The sequence below is a fragment of the Myotis nattereri genome, assembly GCF_964212035.1.
Source record: "Myotis nattereri genome assembly, chromosome: 3".
Classification (NCBI taxonomy): domain Eukaryota; kingdom Metazoa; phylum Chordata; class Mammalia; order Chiroptera; family Vespertilionidae; genus Myotis; species Myotis nattereri.
The window spans coordinates 202,072,110-202,092,112 of record NC_138077.1 but is presented as its reverse complement, the minus strand read 5'-3'; the positions used below and the strand labels follow the sequence as shown (position 1 = coordinate 202,092,112).

The 20,003-nt window shown below is 44.3% G+C and overlaps 2 protein-coding genes across 3 annotated transcripts; both read right to left on the bottom strand.

The window, feature by feature from the left end:
* Positions 1-446: 446 nt before the first annotated feature.
* FUCA1 (alpha-L-fucosidase 1) lies at positions 447-19,069 on the bottom strand. 2 transcript variants are annotated; one of them, XM_081088384.1, is made up of 9 exons: positions 18,643-19,045; positions 16,608-16,670; positions 12,903-13,037; positions 9,909-10,046; positions 7,873-7,978; positions 6,882-7,082; positions 5,150-5,337; positions 3,631-3,730; positions 447-1,206 (listed from the first exon to the last, which is right to left on the bottom strand). In XM_081088384.1, exons 1-9 carry the CDS (start codon positions 19,017-19,019, stop codon positions 1,066-1,068), a joined length of 1,449 nt encoding a protein of 482 aa, XP_080944510.1. In that variant the 5' UTR covers positions 19,020-19,045; the 3' UTR covers positions 447-1,065. The 2 variants fall into 2 exon arrangements, with proteins under 2 accessions (XP_080944510.1, XP_080944511.1); XM_081088385.1 differs by lacking the exon at positions 16,608-16,670 and having other exon boundaries at positions 18,643-19,069.
* LOC308516088 (purine nucleoside phosphorylase LACC1-like) lies at positions 15,240-16,516 on the bottom strand (the record flags this gene model as incomplete). Its single annotated transcript, XM_081086863.1, is given in 2 exon segments — positions 15,240-15,280; positions 15,283-16,516. Coding segments are annotated over 2 exon segments (1,275 nt in total).
* Positions 19,070-20,003: the final 934 nt, after the last annotated feature.

The window sequence follows — 20,003 nt, the reverse complement described above, 5'->3', positions numbered from 1 at the left end:
CATTCTCAGGGGAGGCAGAGAAGGCACTGTCCCTGCCTTCAAGGGGCTCAGATTTTAGCGAGGGAGAGAACAGAGATGATAAGTGTTCTGTATGATTCCGCAGCACTGACAATTTCCTCCATCATAACAGTTAAAGCACTACCCACAGAATTTGCTAACCTGTAGCTTGAAACCCAAAAATACTAGCATGGTATTAAATTAAATGACTTTCAAGACTTGTACACTGAAAACTACAAACCGCTCTCACATCCATGTTTCTCTCTCCCTTCCTCTTCCTAAAAATCAATTTCAAAAGAATGGTACTGGAAGTGAGGAAGAGAAAACCAAAGAAATTACATTTTTTGTTCTGCATTAAAGAGGCATGACTAGCCCTTTTAAAACACAGAAACATAAAGCTATAAGCAGTCCACATAGAAACTGAGGAAAGAAAACTATAACATGTTTTTCGGTAGAAATCATTTGACATTAAAATTTATTTATTTGATTATATTTTAAAAAGCAGTGCAGAATCACATCCATTTTCTTCATAGTATCACTGTACAGACTGAATATCAGAGCCCTTAGTTGGCTTTGGAAACTTCTGAAGAGCTATTAGTCTAGCATGCACTTCTTTCCCTCCAGGCTCTCCTGCTCTTTCAGGGGGAGATGGTGACAGTCGATGCTAAATAAATACCATGTGGTTGAGCTTGCCAAACCCTTTAAACCTTCTCCCATAGGCAATAAGGTGAACTGGCTTATTCTTTACCCGAAGTCATTAAGCAAGCCGGTTATCAAACAGAGAATGGAGGAGAGATTCCACTGTAGATAATGTCCAAAGTTCAGGAAGAATGGACTCAGAGAGCTTTAACTGTTTAGTTCCTTCTTCTGCTGATGAGAGAGGTATGCCAGCAAGGTGGCTCAGATCTCTGATCCACTGATAGAGCAGTGACTCAGTTCCTTTGATTAAGGTATGCAGGAAAAGCCATCTCTGGGTAGAGAAGAGTAGGTTATTTCAATGATGGAACTGCAAGAAGAAAATCAAAACTGAGCAGCAGGCAGTGTTGCTTTCCTCTTGAACTCCAATGATCACTCCACGCCCATCATCTTTATGGTCCAGGCAAAGTCAACTGGAAGAGCAGAGAGTGGTAACTGGGGCAGATAAATGAGGAGACCTCCGGGTGGATTTGTGGACCACTTCAGATCTTTTTGGATTCCCAGCATCATTACCTGAAGAAAGCAAAAGGCAATGGGAAAAACATTAATGCATTAATGAGGACAGAATATGGTCTGAACATGGTGGAAAACAACCAAGCTGGGCCCAGGAAGGGAAGGCTGTCCAAAACAGTGGTCGCCAACCTTTCGGACCCCACGGACCACCAGTGGTCCACCAGTTGGGTCTAAAAGGGGAATAAATATGGGAGAAACCTGGGGAAGAAGGAAGTAAAGAAGACCTGCCAATTCCTTTTTAAAAAGTTACATCTTTGGATTAAAAACCAAGATGGCGGCAGCATAGGTAAACACCGGAGTTTGCTGCCTTGAACAACCACTTCAAAAATACAAGTAAAAGATGAAACGGACAGCATCCAGAACCACAGGAAGGCTGGCTGAGTGGAAATTCTACAACTAGAAGGAAAGAGAAAAGCATACCGAGACTCAGAGGAGGCGCAGTGAGGAAGTAAAACACTAAGGTACAGAGGCACACGCGGAGCGGGCTGGCAGCAGAGGGCGCGGTTGTCTTTTTCAATCAGGAGGGAGTCTCAGGCTCTGAGTTCCAGTTCCGGGCGAGTCTCTGGGAACCCAGACTCATACAGGAGAAGCAGGACTGTCTGGCATCGGTCGGAACTCGAGGGCAGCATTCTCTCGGAGGGGCTTGCAGCCATTGCTGAGACACTGAGAAGCTGGGCCTCAGAGAGCAGCCATAACTGCTAGCCCCGCCCTGTTGATCCCGTGGGACCCGCCCTGCCCAAGCCCTGCAGGGAGGCTTTTGCTGGATAGCCTCAGGCAGAGGCTACATTAGCACCTCCCTAGAGATCCAGGAGCCAGTGTACCCAGAGGTCAGAGTGGGACCATCCAGTTTGCACTCCGGGGAACCATAAAGGACACACTCAGGGGGCAGACTCAGTGAGCACCAAAGCCCCATTGAAGCAAGTCTTGCCCCGAATGGGTGTCTCCAGCACAGAAGTTCTCCCACTGCAGAAACAGCTGATTCTCACAGCCAGTTGGCCTGGAGGTCAATTCCTCCCAGTGATACCTACAACAATCAAGGCTTAACTACAACAAGACTGTGCACAAAGACCACAAGAGTGTCCTCCTCAGGTAATTGGGGAGGCTGAACCACTGGGCCCTAGAGGACACTTAGCACAGAAAACCACTGTATCAACACAGGGAAGCATAAAACATGCGGAGACAAAGAGAAAGGACACAAATGACAGAAATGGAGGAAAGCAAACTACTGGATATAGAGTTCAAGACCACACTTTTAAGGTTTTTCAAGAATTTTCTAGAAACTGCCGATAAACTTAATGAGACCTACAAGAAATCTAATGAGACCCTCAAGGTTGTGATAAAGGACCAACTAGAAATTAAGCATACACTGACTGAAATAAAGAATATTATACAGACTCCCAACAGCAGACTAGAGGATCGCAAGAATCAAGTCAACGATTTGAAATACGAAGAAGCAAAAAACACCCAACCCGAAAAGCAAAATGAAAAAGGAATCCAAAAATATGAAAATAGTGTAAGGAGCCTCTGGGACAGCTTCAAGCGCACCAACATCCGAATTATAGGGGTGCCAGAAGAAGAGAGAGAGCAAGATATTGAAAACCTATTTGAAGAAATAATGACAGAAAACTTCCCCTACCTGGTGAAAGAAATAGACTTACAAGTCCAGGAAGCGCAGAGAACCCCAAACAAAAGGAATCCAAAGAGGACCACACCAAGACACATCATAATTAAAATGCCAAGAGCAAAAGACAAAGAGAGAATCCTAAAAGCAGCAAGAGAAAGAAAATCAGTTACCTACAAGGGAGTACCCATACGACTGTCAGCTGATTTCTCAACAGAAACTTTGCAGGCCAGAAGGGAGTGGCAAGAAATATTCAAAGTGATGAATACCAAGAACCTACAACCAAGACTACTTTATCCAGCAAAACTATCATTCAGAAGTGAAGGCCAGATAAAGAGCTTCACAGATAAGAAAAAGCTAAAGGAGTTCATCACCACCAAACCAGTATTATATGAATGTTGAAAGGTATCCTTTAAGAAGAGGAAGAAGAAGAAAAAGGTAAAGATACAAATTTTGAACAACAAATACACATCTATCAACAAGTGAATCTGAAAATCAAATGAATAATCTGATGAACAGAATGAACTGGTGATTATAATAGAATCAGGGGCATAGAAAGGGAGTGGACTGACTATTCTTGGGGGGAAAAGGGGTGAGGGGGATGCGGGAAGAGACTGGACAAAAATCGTGCACCTATGGATGAGGACAGTGGGTGGGGAGTGAGGGAGGAGGGTGGGGTGGGAACTGGGTGGAGGGGAGTTTTTGGGGGAAAAAAGAGGAACAAATGTAATAATCTGAACAATAAAGATTTAATTAATAATAAAATAAAAAGTTACATCTTTGAAAGGACTGAGGCCCCTTACCTTTGTAGCAGAGGTAGTTTTGGGGGATTTAAGGCTTAAGACTCCATTTTCTGGCCAGTTCAGGAAAATGGCATAAACAGCTGATTCTTTTGAGGTATACCTGGGAAAAAGAAGCATCAGTATCAAAGACACCTGGCTTGTTACCCTGACACCTGAGGTTATTATACATAACCTTATACACTCCCCTTCCTATGATCTCCGAACCCTAAGCCCTGTGCTTGTCACTGACACGAGGAAGCACTAATAACTCAATACCAATTAAGGTCTGTGGGAAGAAAGCTGCCTCTTTCTGGTGATATCTTCTATTTTCACTCTCTATTGCAGCGGTTCTCAACCTGTGGGTCACGACCCCTTTGGGGGTCTAATGACCCTTTCACCGGGGTCGCCTAAGACCATCGGAAAACACATATATATAATTACATATTGTTTTTGTGATTAATCACTATGCTTTAATTATGTTCAATTTCTAACAATGAAAATACATCCTGCATATCAGATATTTACATAACAATTCATAACAGTAGCAAAATTACAGTTATGAAGTAGCAACAAAAATAATTTTATGGTTGGAGGTCACCACAACATGAGGAACTGTATTAAAGGGTCGCGGCATTAGGAAGGTTGAGAACCACTGCTCTACTGGGTTACAAGTTTTCTTGAAAATTTTTAAACTCTTATACCAGTTATTTCACACTGAGGCCTTCTGCCTTATCATTCAAATAGTTTTTCAACTCCAAATCCATGTGAAAACACCAGAGGATATAACAAGGGCAAGATGTGCAATGAAGACAAATTTGTAATTCTGAGGTTTCATGCTTAGAGAAGAGGATGAAAATCACTGACCGAAAGCTCATCTGAAACAGGAATGGCCACGTTTACCCTGATCCAAGGACTTACGCTCTGATATAACACTAGCAGATTTATTAACTCATCGTATATGCCTGGCACTCTGCTGGAAGCTTTACATACATTATCTCATTTAATCCTCACAGTAGCTCTAGGAAGAATCATCACCCCATTTTGCAGTTGATCAAATAACTAGATCCACAATTCCAAGTATGAATCATGACTTCCACATTTACTAGCTCTGTGATCCTAGGCAAGTTATAGTATTGCTCTGGGCCCTCTTTCTCTCTTGTAATATGGAGATAATAACAGTATCCATCTGGTGAGCTTGTTGAGGGCTTGAAATGGGTGGAAAGAATTTAGAATGGAGCCTTACACATTGTAGTTGCTACACAACTATTAGCTAGTACTACTTTTAATTAGACCGTGTAATGTATCAAGTAAACTGACTGATGTTTTTTGATGCTTTCTGCACCAAGCCTATCCCCACCCTAACTAGTCAAAGATATCCCGGTGGCTTAAGCCATAAACTGGGCTACAAACGAACAGCAAAAGAACAGCTTGTAGGTTTCAAGATGACTTCCAGTGGGGCTTCTAACCTTGTGGACCAAGGAGATGCCAGGTCAGGATGGGCACAGTCCCGCTCCCACACACAACAGAAGACAGGACTCACCATACAGATTCGTTCTTTTCCAATTGTACCCTCCATGGTTTAGAGGCATATATAGCCTCCCCACTGATGCTCAGCCACTTCCCAACAGCAAGCAGCCTTTCTTGGAAGATGGGAACAATCAGTCCGTCTTTAGTTGGCCCAATGTTGAGAAGATAGTTTCCTCCCAAACTTACTGTCTGGACCAGTTCCTGGAAAGAGTGGAAACAATGAAATCATACTTATGAATTCCAAGCCTGGAATAATGCCTAGAACACACTAATATTAAGAGAAGAAAGAGAATCTAGGGCACCTTCTCTCCCTGCTTTGTGAATGTCCTTTACCCTTTTGAAAATACTATATATTTTTGTCACTATAAAAGCAAGACAGGATTATATAAGAAAACTGAAAAATTCTACTACAAGATGGAGAAATATATTAACTTGAACTCCAGGGAGTGAACACGGGCACTTCCCTGGGAGATTGCCCTTCCATGGTGCCACAGGCAGTGGGAAGGGTCCTGTGTCAGAAGCACAGAGGACGAGCAGGAGCTGAGAACAAAGCACTTGGCCGTGAAGGGATCACATGGAGCCACACAGAGAGAATATGACAGTCAGAGGGAAGAGGTTTTGAGGGGATGCTGTGGAGACTTTGGGGAGATTGAAGAAATCTGAAGAATTTCAGGACTCTCTGTATGTGATGGGCTATAAATGTATATGCTGCCCTGTCGGGAAAACATGCTAGAGATACAGTAGTCCCCCCTTATCCACCGTTTCGTGTTCCATGGTTTCAGTTACCCATGGTTAACCGCAGTCTGAAAATATTAAATGGGAAGACTCCAGAAATAAACAATTCATAAGGTTTAAGTTGCACTCCGTTCTGAATACCTCACTTCATCTCATCAAGTAAGCATCAAGTCCTTTCACATCATCACAAGAAGAAAAGTGATTACAATATAGTCAGATATTTGGGGAAGCCAAATTCTTTGGACATAACTTTCATTACAGGATACTGTTCTATTTTATCATTAGTTGTTGTTAATCTCTTACTGTGCCTAATTTATAAATTAAACTTTACCATAGGTATGTATAGTATAGGAAAAACAGGGTTCGGTACTATCCTGGGTTTCAGGCATCCACTGGGGGTCTTAGAACATATCCATGAGAATAAAGCATTAACCCATATAAAATTGATAAACATTTTAATGGTTAAAGACAACTCCCAAATCTACTTACCTATCCTGTTATGGTTGTAAGAAATTGAAACACCCTTATGTCCAACTGAAGAGAACCCTGGGAAGAACATGTCTGTACATAAAACTCTCTTCTGTAATTACAATGATTCCCTCAGGAGAGACTGCTCTGAGTATGTCCAATAACCCAAATGGCTCTATCCACTTGCACGTTCACCCACCGTGCAGCCACCACGCTCAGTTACAAGGCTGGTTTGGATGGCAGTTAAGAAATAGCTAACTCATGCCCAGCTGGCATGGCTCAGTGGTTGAGTGTCAACCTATGAACCAGGTCATGGTTTGATTTCTGGTCAGGGCACATGCCTGGGTTGTGGGCTCGATCTCTAGTAGGGGGTGTGCAGCAGGCAGCTGATAAGTGATTCTCTCTCATCATTGATGTATCTATCCCTCTCTCCCTTCTTCTCTGAGAGAAAGAAATGAAGAAAGAAAGAAAGAAAGAAAGAAAGAAAGAAAGAAAGAAAGAAAGAAAGAAAGAAAGAAAGAGCTAACTCACAGGTGCCTTACCGAAATGATTTCCGATTCACTTGCAACGTCAGAGATTGACATGGTGCGACGGTAGCCCCAGGACCGCTTGTCTATGGAGGTGCACATCTCCCACTTGTGATTTGGCAAACTTGACGGCTGGAATTTATCTTCACAGTTGTAGTATCCTCCATGGTGACAGGAACAGTTAAAACCCCATCGGTCGTTCACCACTACTTCATCCTAAAGGAGGAAACAGTACTGGGTCATCAAGGGTGAACCCCTCATCTTCCTTACATAACACAGTGCGATAAATTAAGAACCTATTTGGAAGCAAAGAACAGACTTAGCCTAGAGCAGTAGTTCTCAACTGGGGCCATATTGCCCGGAGAGGATTTTGGCAAAGCCTAGAGACATTCTGGGTTGTCACAAATGGGGTGGTACTACTGCCATCTAGAGGCCAGGATGATGTTGGCGGCCAGGGATGGTGTTAAACTTTTTACAATATAAAGGACAGCCTCATCACAACAAAGAAATATCAGCCCTAAAAGTCATCAGTGCAGAGGCTGAGAAACCCTGGTCAAGCGATCTGCAACGTTAGAGCTGGAAGAGCTGGTTTTAAAGATCATTTTGGAAACCATTTATGTGTTTCTCTCACATCAGTATCTCTCTCTGTCTTTCCCTCTCTCTCCCACTCCCTCTAAAAATCAATGGAAAAATATCCTCGGGTGAGGATTAGAAAAAAAAATGAATTAAAGAAGAAAAATAAATTTATGCTTCAAGAAAGGGGAAAAAAGAATTAAAGGAGAATTCCTTTTCTTAAAATATATTTTTATTGATTTCAGAGAGGAAGGAAGAGGGAAAGAGAGAGAGAAACATCAATGAGAGAGAATCATCGATCGGCTACCTTAAAGGAGAAACCTTTAACATCCATTACGTCTCTGGGCCCCTAGCTCCCCCATGGTGATGTTGTTATTACTGCAGATCTTGTCTCACAACAGATAAATAAGACATAAGTCATATAATCACATACCTTAACTGGGCTGTCACTGTAGAGCCAAGAAAGAAAATCTGTAGAGTTCCAGTAAGAGTCAGGACTTTCCCAGTCTCCATCAGACCAAATCAAGTCAGGTTTATACCTGAAAGACATGCAATTAGAACAAAGTTTATTACCTGAATCCATTCACAAAAGTCTTACCAATCATTTTTTGCAACACATACTTATAAATCTTCTTTTACCTTTTTTTCTTTAAATCCTCACCCAGGGATATATTTTTATTGATTTCAGAGAGAGGAAGGGAGGAGAGAGAGAGAGAGAGAAACATTGCTTGGTTGTCTTTCAGATGCACGCCAATTGGGGATCAAATCCACAATCTGGGTATGTGCCCTGACTAGGAATCGAACCTGTAACTTTTTGGTGTACGGAACGATGCTCCGAAGAACTGAGCCACACCAGCCTGGGCTTATCAATTTTGAAATTACCATAAAATTACCATAGTGCAGAGAATGTGGGAAACTAAAGAGACAAAAATAATCACACAAAATGCCTCTGCTGTCATAACCATTGTTTAATACACAGCATTTTGGTATATTTTCCCCTAATCTTTTTTTTAATGTCTTTTTAAAAAGTAGAGTTGTAATCAGTATTATACAGTTTGGTCTCCTTCCAGCAACTAATTCCAACTAAAGGAATGGTGCTTCAGAACTACAGGATTAAGGTTTCTGCTTTTAAGATGCATTAAGAGCCCTGGCTGGTGTGTTCAGTGGTTAGAGTGTTGGCCCGTGCACCACAGGGTCACAGGTTTGATTCCCAGTCAAGGGCGTGTACCTAGGTTTGCAGGTTCAATCCCCCAGTCCAGTTGGGGCGCATGCAGGAGTCAGCCGGTCTCACATCAATGTTTCTCTCCCCCCTCGCTCCCTCCCTTCCTTTCCTTCCTTCCATTCACTCTAAAAATCAACAGGAAAAATATCCTCGGGTGAGGAATAACAACAACAACAACAAGATGTATTAAGAGCCTAAACTATTCTGCCCAATCCATTTTTTTGGACAACTACCCAAAGCTTCAACCATAAAGGATTTATAGAACCCCCTGGCCACAGCTGCCCCTTTCGCATGTCATTACTCTGAGCCTTCTGAGGTGTGAGAGTGAGTATATACCTATAAAATAAGCATTGTTAGTCCCATCTTAGAGAGCAGGAATCTGACGCTCGGCAGGGCAATTTGTTTTAGGTGAAAACGCTTGTAAGCAAACAAGAACTGGAACTCAAATGTAAATCTGCCTGCTGCCAACTCCTATCCTGTACTCCGTAACTAGGACAGCAAATAGACTCCAGGAAAAAGATTGCTGTGTAAGAGGCAAAACATAGCAGAATCTGTGTTCTACCGTGTACGAGAAACTGTACAAGGCATTTTATATTCATTACCTCATTAGTTCTTACAATGATCCTAAGGTGTATATTATCCCCATTTCTCAGATAAATAAACAGATCTAGAAAATTACATAGTTGCTCAAGGCCACACACCCAGTAAGAAAAAAGAGCTGGATTTCAGATCCAGGTCTGACTCTAAGCCTCTGCTGGTCTCTTATGACTGTACTATTTCCTTAAAGAAGTCATCTTGCCCTAGCGAATTTGGTTCATTGGATAGAGTGTCTGCAGACTGAAGGGTCCCGGGTTTGATTCCGGTCAAGGGCACATGCCTGGGTTGCAGGCTTGATCCCTAATAGGGGGCGTGCAGGAGGCAGCCGATCAATGATTCTCTCTCATCACTGATGTTTCTATGTCTCGCCCTCTCCCATCCTCTCTGAAATCAATACAAATGTAGTTTTTTAAAAAGAAAAAAATAGAAATCATCTGGATGCAAGGAGGGTCCGAGTTCCCACCCCCTAAAATGAGTGTCCAGGCAGAGATAGCTGTCTCTTAAGCAATACAGTGCGAGAAGGGCAAATAGGAATGAAACAAGATGAAGACAAATCCCAAAATGAAAGTGGTCATTTTAAGACTCTATAATAATAAAAGCGTAATATGGCAGGGTGACAGATACTGTTCACATATTACTCTGTGTTTTACCTGTTCACAAGTTCGTATAGCTCTGGCATTGTTTTCCCAAAGACAAAATACTGTGTTTTGAAGCCATTTTTCTTATCAAGTAGGTAGAGTGGATGGAACCATTCGAAGAGTGAGTGATACAGTCCGTAGCGTATGTTCCTTAAACAGAAAAACAGGTCAGCAACTGTCATTAAGCAAAGAAAAAATAGTTTATTTAAAAACAATCAGTGGCAGCCGAAACCGGTTTGGCTCAGTGGATAGAGCGTCGGCCTGCGGACTGGGGGGTCCCAGGTTCGGTTCCGGTCAGGGGCATGTACCTGGGTTGCGGGCATATCCCCGGTGGGAGATGTGCAGGAGGCAGCTGATCGATGTTTCTCTCTCATCGATGTTTCTAGCTCTCTATCTCTCTCCCTTCTTCTCTGTAAAAAATCAATAAAAAATATATTTAAAAAAAAAAATAAAAACAATCAGTGGCAGCATTTTTATATCTCAGTGAAATGCACCCCTAAGGGCATTGGGGGGGGAGTGTCCAAAACCATTAACTTAAAAATGATCTCTTCATTCACAACCAATTATAATGATTGGGTGCACTATGTTTTTATAGTACACATAACTACTTTTTACACATACATATCTTGACATCAAATTTAAACCATCTTTTAACTTTTTAAAAAATATATTTTTTTATTGATTTTAGAGAGGGAGAGGGAGAGACAGAAACATCAATGATGAGAATCATTGATCGGCTGCCTCCCGCACTCCCCACACTGGGGATCAAGCCCGCAACCTGGGCATGTGCCCTTGACTAGAATCAAACCCAGGACCCTTCAGTCCGCAGGCCGACGCTCTATCCACTGAGCCAAATCAGCTAGAGCATCTTCTAACTTTTAAGTCAATTATCTCAATAACATATAGTCCATTTAAAAATGTTTTATCTGTCAAGCATAAGACTACGTATTGAAGAAATCTTGGAAAGCCTGCCAACCCAGGTCCCTTTCCAGTGTCTGATGGACAGCAGGGACCAGGTCTCGCATCTTTGTGTCCCCCTTCCTTGTCAACACAGACCTTTGCCGGCATTCAGGGAAGGTTTGGGTAAATGACAGCTCAAGAGGGAACTGAAAAGGGCAGTTAAAGCAGCAAAACGTGAAGGAGCCACTGGGCTGATTCTAACTAATGGGGGGGTGGGGGTGGGGAGAGACTGACCGAAGAACGCACATGCGTATATGCGTAATCCGTGGACAGGCAATAGTGTGATGAAGGCCTGGGGGGTGGGGTGGAGGTGGGTCAATGGTTTCTTGTTTTATTTTTCTAAGACTGACTAATAGTTTTTATTGATTTCAGAGAGAGGAAGGGAGAGGGAGAGATACAAACATCAATGAGAGAGAATTAGCGATTGGCTGCTTCCTGCATGCCTCTTATTGGGGATTGAGCCCCCAACCCGGGCATGTGCCCTGACTTCGAATGGAACTGTGACCGCCTGGCTCATAGATTGATGCTCAACCACTGAGCCACACGGGCTGGGCTTGGCTGATAGTTTTTAACATACCCAAAGGGAAATACAGTTAAAGTGACCTATTTTCAAACACAAGAAAGCTTGTTTTGAGTTAAGACTGGCGAGTGTTACAGAAACACTATGATGCAAGTAAGAAGTAAGGTACACTGTAATGGCACAGATAAGACAGAAAGAACTGAAGTTGTTTCATATGACTCAGGAACTAAACAGATTCAAAGAAGATAAAAATCAAGCATCCTACAATCTGGATCTAATCAACACTCAGAGTTTTACAGCATGACTGTTATCTAAGCACATCATAGGGAAACTGAATCTTGTATAGGTGACAAGAGTCAGCACACTCTTTCTTAAGGGGCCGGTAGTAGTTTAGGCTGTGCAGGCCTTGGGGTCTCTTTCCTAACTCACAACACGTAAATGAATGGGCATAGCTATGTTCCAATCAAACTTCATTGACACAAACAGGCAGCTGGCCCACCCCTTAAATAGCGTAGCAAGTTTGCCAAATCACAACAGAGGTGAGAGTGGGCCTGGCACAAATACCACTTTCCTCCCTACAGGCAAATATACCCAGAACTGTGGGGTCCAAAACCAGAACCCCTGAGTTCAAATCCTACCTCTGCCACTTCCTAGCTCATTGATCTTGGGAAGCTACTTTTTGTTTTAATATATCTTTATTGTGCAAAGTATCACACCTCCACCCCACCAGGCCTTCACCACACTATTGTCTGTGTCCATGGATTATGCATATATGTATGTACGTTCTTTGGTCAGTCTCTCCCCCCCCTACCCGCCCCCCCCATTAGTTAGAATCAACCCAGTGACTCCTTCACTTTTTGCTGCTTTAACTGCCCTTTTCAGTTCCCTCTTGAGCTGTCATTTACCCAAACCTTCCCTGAATGCTGGCAAAGGTCTGTGTTGACAAGGAAGGGGGACACAAAGATGCGAGACCTGGTCCCTGGCGTCCATCAGACACTGGAAAGGGACCTGGGTTGGAAGGCTTTCCAGAAAGAATCCTTCTCAGAGGACAAATGGGCCGCTGTGGTCTTTGCTAGGTATCCTTCACCCAACCAGACAGAGCCATGAATGTCTCTGATGGTGTCACCTTTGGTCACATAAAAACAGCCAAGCGCCGTAACCGGTTTGGCTCAGTGGATAGAGCACTGGCCTGCGGACTGAAAGGTCCCAGGTTCGATTCCGGTCAAGGGCATGTACCTGGGTTGCGGGCATATCCCCAGGAGGAGATGTGCAGGAGGCAGCTGATCGATGTTTCTCTCTCATCGATGTTTCTAACTCTCTATCTCTCTCCCTTCCTCTCTGTAAAAAATCAATAAAATATATTTTAAAAAAAACAAAACAAAAACAAAAACAGCCAAGCATCAAACACTGGCAATTCAGGTACTCGCTGAATGCAAACTTAGAAAACACGCGAGTACAGAAGGTCTGGTACTCTGGACGGCTGTTAGGTCAGAAGCAATGATGGACTAACTGCAGTGCACACACACCTCTTCCGGACGGCGGTTCCCAACTCACCAACCAAATCACGATGCGGCCCCACATCCTTAGCATTCCAGTTCCAAGACACCGAACTCGGCCAGTTTGTGAAGCCTTCGTGATGCTTTGTCGTCAGGACTACATACCTGTGGACATCGAAACCACATGAGCAAAGAAAGTGGGCAGTGGGCCACGAGCATGAACTTACCCAGCAGGGCTACGGCTTAGGAAATGGTAGGGAGAACTGGCTGTTTGAATGTGGAGCAGAGATACAGCGACCACCAACTGTAAATGTGTCTCAAGACCAAAAAACAAAGCAGGCAACTCCACAGAATATAACAGATTATTATGACAGGGTAAGTTAGTTACAGGGATGGAGGGTCGGAGTGGATAGACAACCCTGGTAGTTCTGTGCAGCTCATTCTCCACTGCTTTACAGTTATTACAGTGACTGTTTTTAATACAGCTGATCTACTAATGACTGACAAGGCACAGGGCCTAAGAGTGCCTTATGAACCAGGAACCCTCCCTCCTAGTGGTCTTATGATGGAAAATTGCTTAGAATTGACACCAAGACCTAGTTTGACATAGGTCTCTACTGCTGTACCATTCTGGCCACTTACTGACAAGAATCTTTATGATTACATTGTATAGGCTTACAGAACAGTAGTCATCTATATATATAAGAGCCTAAGCAATAACCGGACAACTGACCAGTAGCTATGATGCGCACTGACCACCAGGGGGCAGATGCTCAACACAGGAGCTGCCCCCTGGTGGTCAGTGCACTCCCACAGCCAACCTCCCCCTGCCAGCCAACCCCCCTTGGTCCCTCACCCAGCCGGCTGGCCCGATCAGCCCTGATTGGCCCTAATCAGGACTGGGCAAGACAGCCCTGATCGGCCGGGCCTCTAGTTAGCTATAAGACAGTGAATGCTGGCCAGGAACAGTTAGCTTGGTCAAAGTTAAAGCTTGCACAGAGAGAGTGGAGGGCTTACAAAGATGGAGTCGGTTTGTTCACATCATTAGCCACTCGCCTACAGGAAACATACTTGTGAGTTGCTGCAGCCACAGCTCCCCAGGGGTATTGCTCCAGGAATGGAAGCAAACTTGAGGAAACCACAGTCCTTAGTCTCCTGCCAAGCAGGGGCCCAAAGGGAAAAGATGTGCACCTTAGCTCTCATTTTTCAACCCTTCTAGGAATTAATGATTAGCTTTTCTTTTTTTTTTTTTAATCAAAACAATTTTCATTTGGATTTTGAATATTTTCATACATAAAGTAAAATATTCTGTAAATTTGTAAACTTTAAACAAAATAATGCCTAGTGAAAAATTAGAAAGTTATCAACCTTTCTCAATGTAATGCTAAGGACATTTAAACACTCCCTTACATTTTATGCCTATTCTTTGCCTGGAAATAAACTCTAAACTCTTTGACATGGCATTTGAGATCCTAAATAATCTTTCTATCCTGTTTTGCCAGTAATTTCTGTCGACACCCTTCTCTTTCTAGAACATGTTATAAACTTTCAGTTTCATGTCCTAGTTCATGGTGTTCCCTTAATCTGTTATGGTTGTTTTCTTTTAAATATATTTTATTGATTTTTTACAGAGAGGAAGGGAGAGGGATAAAGAGTTAGAAACATTGATGAGAGAGAAACATGGATCAGCTGCCTCCTGCACATCTCCTACTGGGGATGTGCCCGCAACCAACGTACATGCCCTTCACCGGAATCGAACCTGGGACCTTTCAGTCCTCAGGCTGACGCTCTGTCCACTGAGCCAAACCGGTTTCGCTGTTATGGTTGTTTTCATTTGTCAAAAGCCTGTACATTTTTCCGGCCCATGTAATCCATTTTTTCTGTAATATCTTCTCTATCCTGACTTCAAGGTAGTATTAATCCTTCCTTCTTCTGTACTTTTCTTACTACTATTAAAATTAAAGTGTTAGAAGTTTTTTTATCTCCTCCACAGCATTACACTCAAAAGGAAAAAGTCTTATTTTGATTTCACCCAAGCTTCACACAATGACTGACAGAGGTACCCAATAAATACTGAACTGAACAGACCTAGTCTTGATTTATGTAACAAACAGAGAAACAAACTTTAAGAATAATCCTTACCTATTTAAAATGTATAAAGCACATCCCACTGATTATTTTGTCAGTTATTGTTACAATCAAATGAAAATCATTGGACTTTGGATAATAGTGAACATTTACCCTAAACATGAATTTTCCATTGTAATCCTTTTGGTGTTAAGTAAATCAAACAACTAAATTTCTCTCTTGCAGTCGTCGGTTTGGAAGGAGGCAGGAAATAGTTATCTAAAAATCCAGTCAAGTATCTCATTCTCTAATTGATATGAAGCCAATCTGTGTACCAAAATAAGGCCATCACGGATATGGGAGAAGAACTTCTCAGGATGGCAGGATGTACAGAGGTTGAGATCTTGCATCTGGTCCTGGATATTCTGTGGTAGAATTCCTCCTTGAATCCTGGTGGCTTTACGAATGTCAACATAGGGATTTGGTGAGTCAAATAGCCGCACACATTCAGGATCAATATTATGAAATGCATTTGCAGATTCCCTTGGAAGAGTAAAACAGCAAGGTCCTACTGAAGGTCCCAGTATGACTATATCTTCCAAACTGCAACTGTATTCTGCTATCATAGCATTCACGGTAGCCATAGCAACACCTAGCAAAGTACCTTTCCAACCAGTGTGAGCAACCCCACATGCTTTTTTGACAGGCTCTGCAAAATTTATTGGTATACAGTCAACACCAAGAGCTGCTATGGTGACTCCTCTCTGATTTGTGGTGATTCCATCATAAGATTCTGGCTCCTTCCTTCCCATAACCCAGACGTCATTGGCATGATCTGTCTTTATTCTGTAAAATTTCTTCACATTCAATCCTGCAGCACTCCCCAACCTACGCAGATTTTCTTGAACAACTACCTGGGGATCTCTTCGTTTGGAGCTACTGAAGGGATTGAATGAGCTGAGAGTTGGTATGTAAGATATCCCACCTGTTCTTGTAGTAAATCCATGTATGAAAATATCTGAGATCAAAGGAGATGTGAGAATAGTTAATTCTCCTTTCGGTGCCGGCAGACTTCTCAAATATGTTTCTATTTCATTATGTACAGCTTCTAGTTCTTGAGTTGTGATCATGCTTATCTCAGTGGACTGTTTCAAAAGACCTCCCTTCCACGTTACCTGTAAACCTTCAAACTCAAAATTGTAAACATCAATGAAGAGTTGATCAATAAAAACCTTCATTAATGTCTTCTGGTTGATGGGTACCATTACCTTAATGCGGCTCAGGTTTTTTTCATCAATTTTTTGTTTAACGGTATACAAAGAGGCAGCCATACTGGGGTTGCTAACAATCTCAAATTCTCTCAAGAGAGCTGATACTCCATTGGTTGTTTCTAATTCATAAGTATCAAGGTCACCGTTCCTTTCACCGCTGATGTTACTGCAACACATTATGCAGAGGAATTTGGCCTTGGCAGCATGGTGGGATCTAACAGCATCCAATGTCTTCGGTAACATCTGATAGTTTTTCTGAGAGTTCAATGTCAAGCCAAATAGATCAATCAACACTGCTTCTGACATCCTGCAGTAGCTGTACAAAGTTCTTCAAAGAAGACTTTGTGCCCCCCCCCCCCAAATCACCATGACCCCCGGGGCCCAGGCCTCCTCTCACCGCCGCGCCCAGCGTCCACTCCCTACTGGACAGCACTCCCTCCTGCTTGGTGCATCACGCCGGCTTTGAAGACATTAGAAGTCATGGTTAGCTTTTCTTAACCGTTGCTCTAAAGAAGAAAGAAATCTCTACTAGAAATAACAGATGACAGAAAAGCAAGCTATTTGTTTTACCAAGCCCACATGAATTGCCTCTCATTTATAGAGGTGACAAAAGTCCAAAAGAGCAGGGGAGAAAAGACAAGTGTTGAAATAACCACCAAACCATTCAACATTTCATTTGCTTTCATGGCGGAAAAAACGAGATAATTTAACCACTGGCTGGTGTGGGGAGCTCCAAGATTTAAAGGGCCAGATAGTATTTCAGGCTGGGAGGGCAATAACCCTTCTAAAATGTAAAAATCATTCTCATCTCATGGTACTTACAAAAACAGGCAGAGGACCAATCCCTCTGTCCAAGGTAAGCAGACCTTGGAGTTGTGAGATTTGGAGTCTAGACAGTGATGGGCAAACTGCGGCTCACGAGCCACATGCGGCTCTTTGGCCCCTTGAGTGTGGCTCTTCCTAAGCCTTAGGAGTACCCTAATTAAGTTAATAACAATGTACCTACCTATATAGTTTAAGTTTAAAAAATCTGGCTCTCAAAAGAAATTTCAATCGTCGTACTGTTGCTATTTGGCTCTGCTGACGAATGAGTTTGCCGACCACTGGCCTAGGACATCAGTTCCCTTCCTCTACCTGGGCTAGTCACCTGGTCCATGAAATAAGGGGTCTGGACAAAGGATGTTTCCCAGATTTAAATTTTTTTTTCATTTTTAACTTATGGATCTCTATGGCTCCTAGAAGACAGAGAACACCTCCTCTGTTTATTCCAGCCTTATATTCCCATACATTTAATGACAAACACTAAACGTCAGCTGTAATTTATTAGTATAAGGTACTATTTTTTATTGATTTGAAAGAGAGAGAGAAACATGGATGTTGTTCCACCCATTCATGCATTCATTGGTTGGTTCTTGAATGTGCCCTGATGGGGAATCCAACCCCCCACCTTGGCATAGCAAGACGACACTCTCACCAAAGGAGCCACCTGGCCAGGGCAGGACAAGGGATCTTAAAGTCTCAGAGAAACTAAAACCTGGAAGATGACCGAAGAGACAACGGTAGAGGACTGCTGTAAGCCAGGAGCCAGGAAACCGCCCTGTCTCCATTCTTAGTTTCCTCCAACCGCCGTCACTCCCAGCAGTCACTACCCTACTAATCCTCAGGGCAACCACTCCCTGACTGGACACCTGGCCAGGTACTGCCCTAGAGGACCACTGCTTCAGGACTGGCCCCGGCCTTCCACAGCGCCCGGGTCCTTGCCTCTCTCTTCCCCATTCCAGCACGCTACACTCTCGGTTCTCCGCGCCATCCACACGCAAACTCCAACAGCTCTCACGACAATGCACGCGCTTCTCGAGCACTTTAATGTGCAAAGCACTGAGGAGGGCAGATGAATGAGAATCTGTACTGTTGCCCAAACACAGTGCACACCAGAACGCCCCTCCCTCCCCCTCCCGGAGATAGTAAAGCTGAAAGGAACCAACACAACCCCTTTCCCTAGGTATGGACTTTGGAGGCTGCAGGGAGGTGAAATGCCTTGGTCAAGTTCACTGTTGAACTAGGACCAGACTCCATGCCACGGGCTTACAATCCTGGGGTCCCGATTTTCTTGTCAACCTGGAATGGACGATGAGATATCACGCAGCTCCATCCACTGAGGGCTTTCCCACCCACCACCTCCTTGAAACTTGTATTTCCTCCTAATTCCCAACCGGACGCACCTTCCCCTATGATCAGGCATGTCACGTTCAATTCTGCATCCTTCTGGGGACAAAGCTCATGACCCGGGGTATCTTAAGTCAGGCAGATGGCTGTGTGACCCTGGGCGAGTCGCCTAACCTCCCTCCCCGCTCGGTTCCCACCAGCCTAGCCCCCGCCCACTGCCCCGACCCCGGAGGAGGTGCGCCGCCCGCACCCGCCGCCACACTCACTTGGCCCCGGCGGCCTGGAAGAGGTCGGCCCAGCCCTCCGGGTCGAAGAAGCGCGCCGTGAACAGCGGCCCGAAGTCGGCGTAGCTGAAGCCGGGCGGGTAGTTGTCGCTCATGAAGCGCTGGTACTGCGGCGACCCCTCGCCCTTCCAGTGCCACCAGAACCACTCGCTGCCCCAGGCCGGCACCGAGAACACGCCCCAGTGCACGAACACCCCGAACTTGGCCTGGTCGAACCAGTCCGGCAGGGGCCGGGAGTCCAGACTCGGCCAGTCCGGGGTGTAGCGGCGCTGAGCCCCGAGCGCCCCCTCGGCCGCTCCGAGAACCAGCAGCAGCCGCGGCAGCAGCGGCAGCCGGGCTCCCACCGCCCACGACTTCATCTCGGACGACCACACTCCGACTCTCCGCCTCCGCCGCCACCATCCCCTCTCACCGCGCAGCTGCGGCGCGAGGCCCCGCCTACTCTAATGATTGGCTCGGTAGGAAAAAGGGGCGGGTCAGCCCTGGCGGCTTGACTACCGAGTCTCTTCCCCTCTTAGTCCGCCAGCCCTGTTGCGCCCTCTAGCGCTTAAAGGGAGAAAGACGCAAGGAGGCGGTGACAGCGCTCGGCGGGAGGTCTAATGAACACTTCTGAAGACTTCATGGCGGGGTTCAGTCGTGGGAGTGATTCAACCGTGGGGTGGTAGAAGGCCGGGTGTGTACAGAGAACTGGGTGTAGTGCATTTGGCCGTGGGGAGTCAGAAGGGACTTTCTGAGCTGTAGTACAGAAGAGCAAGCCTGGAGGCGGGAATACCAGATGCAAGGTCATTGTTACAGTCCTGGTAGCAATAACGAAGTAAAATAATGCTGGTAGAAGCATTGTGAGGAGGGAGAACAGTGGGTGCTGAAAGGGGAAGAGCAGGGGTGAGCATTTGGCCTATCTAATACTTGCTTTGGGAATTCCGAAGCCATTCAAAGAGCTTAACATCTAATTGAAAAAATGAGACCCATGGGCATACAAGCACAACAAAGGAACGTTTTTTGAGTAGTAGGGTAAGAACATTAAGAGCCCCGAGTCCTACAGCATAGGGAATATAGTAATAAATATTGTAATAACTATGTACGGTCCCAGGTGGGTACTAGAATTATCGGGTGGAATCACTTCATACATGATATAACTGTCTAACCACTATACATACTCCTGAAACTAATATAAAATTATATTGAATGCCAACTGTAATTTAAAAATAAAATAAAATAAAAAGAGTCCCAGGCCCTAGGAGTACCCGTGTGAACGTTGTCTGGCAGGGAGGTCACCAAGTCCTCTACAACCTGCATCTGCTGTGCATGCTGAGACAGGAGGTGAGGCCACCCATCAGGTGTGG

What these genes read in the sequence shown, in the direction of transcription:
- FUCA1 (XM_081088384.1), bottom strand. Translation starts at nt 19,019, where the DNA reads ATGAAGTCGTGGGCGGTGGGAGCCCGGCTGCCGCTGCTGCCGCGGCTG. An exon ending in GGAACCGCCGTCCGGAAGAG is followed by an intron (nt 10,047 to 12,902) that starts GTGTGTGTGCAC and finishes TTTCTGTTTAAG; the next exon opens with GAACATACGCTACGGACTGT. An exon ending in GAAAAGAACGAATCTGTATG is followed by an intron (nt 3,731 to 5,149) that starts GTGAGTCCTGTC and finishes TCTTTTTCCCAG; the next exon opens with GTATACCTCAAAAGAATCAG.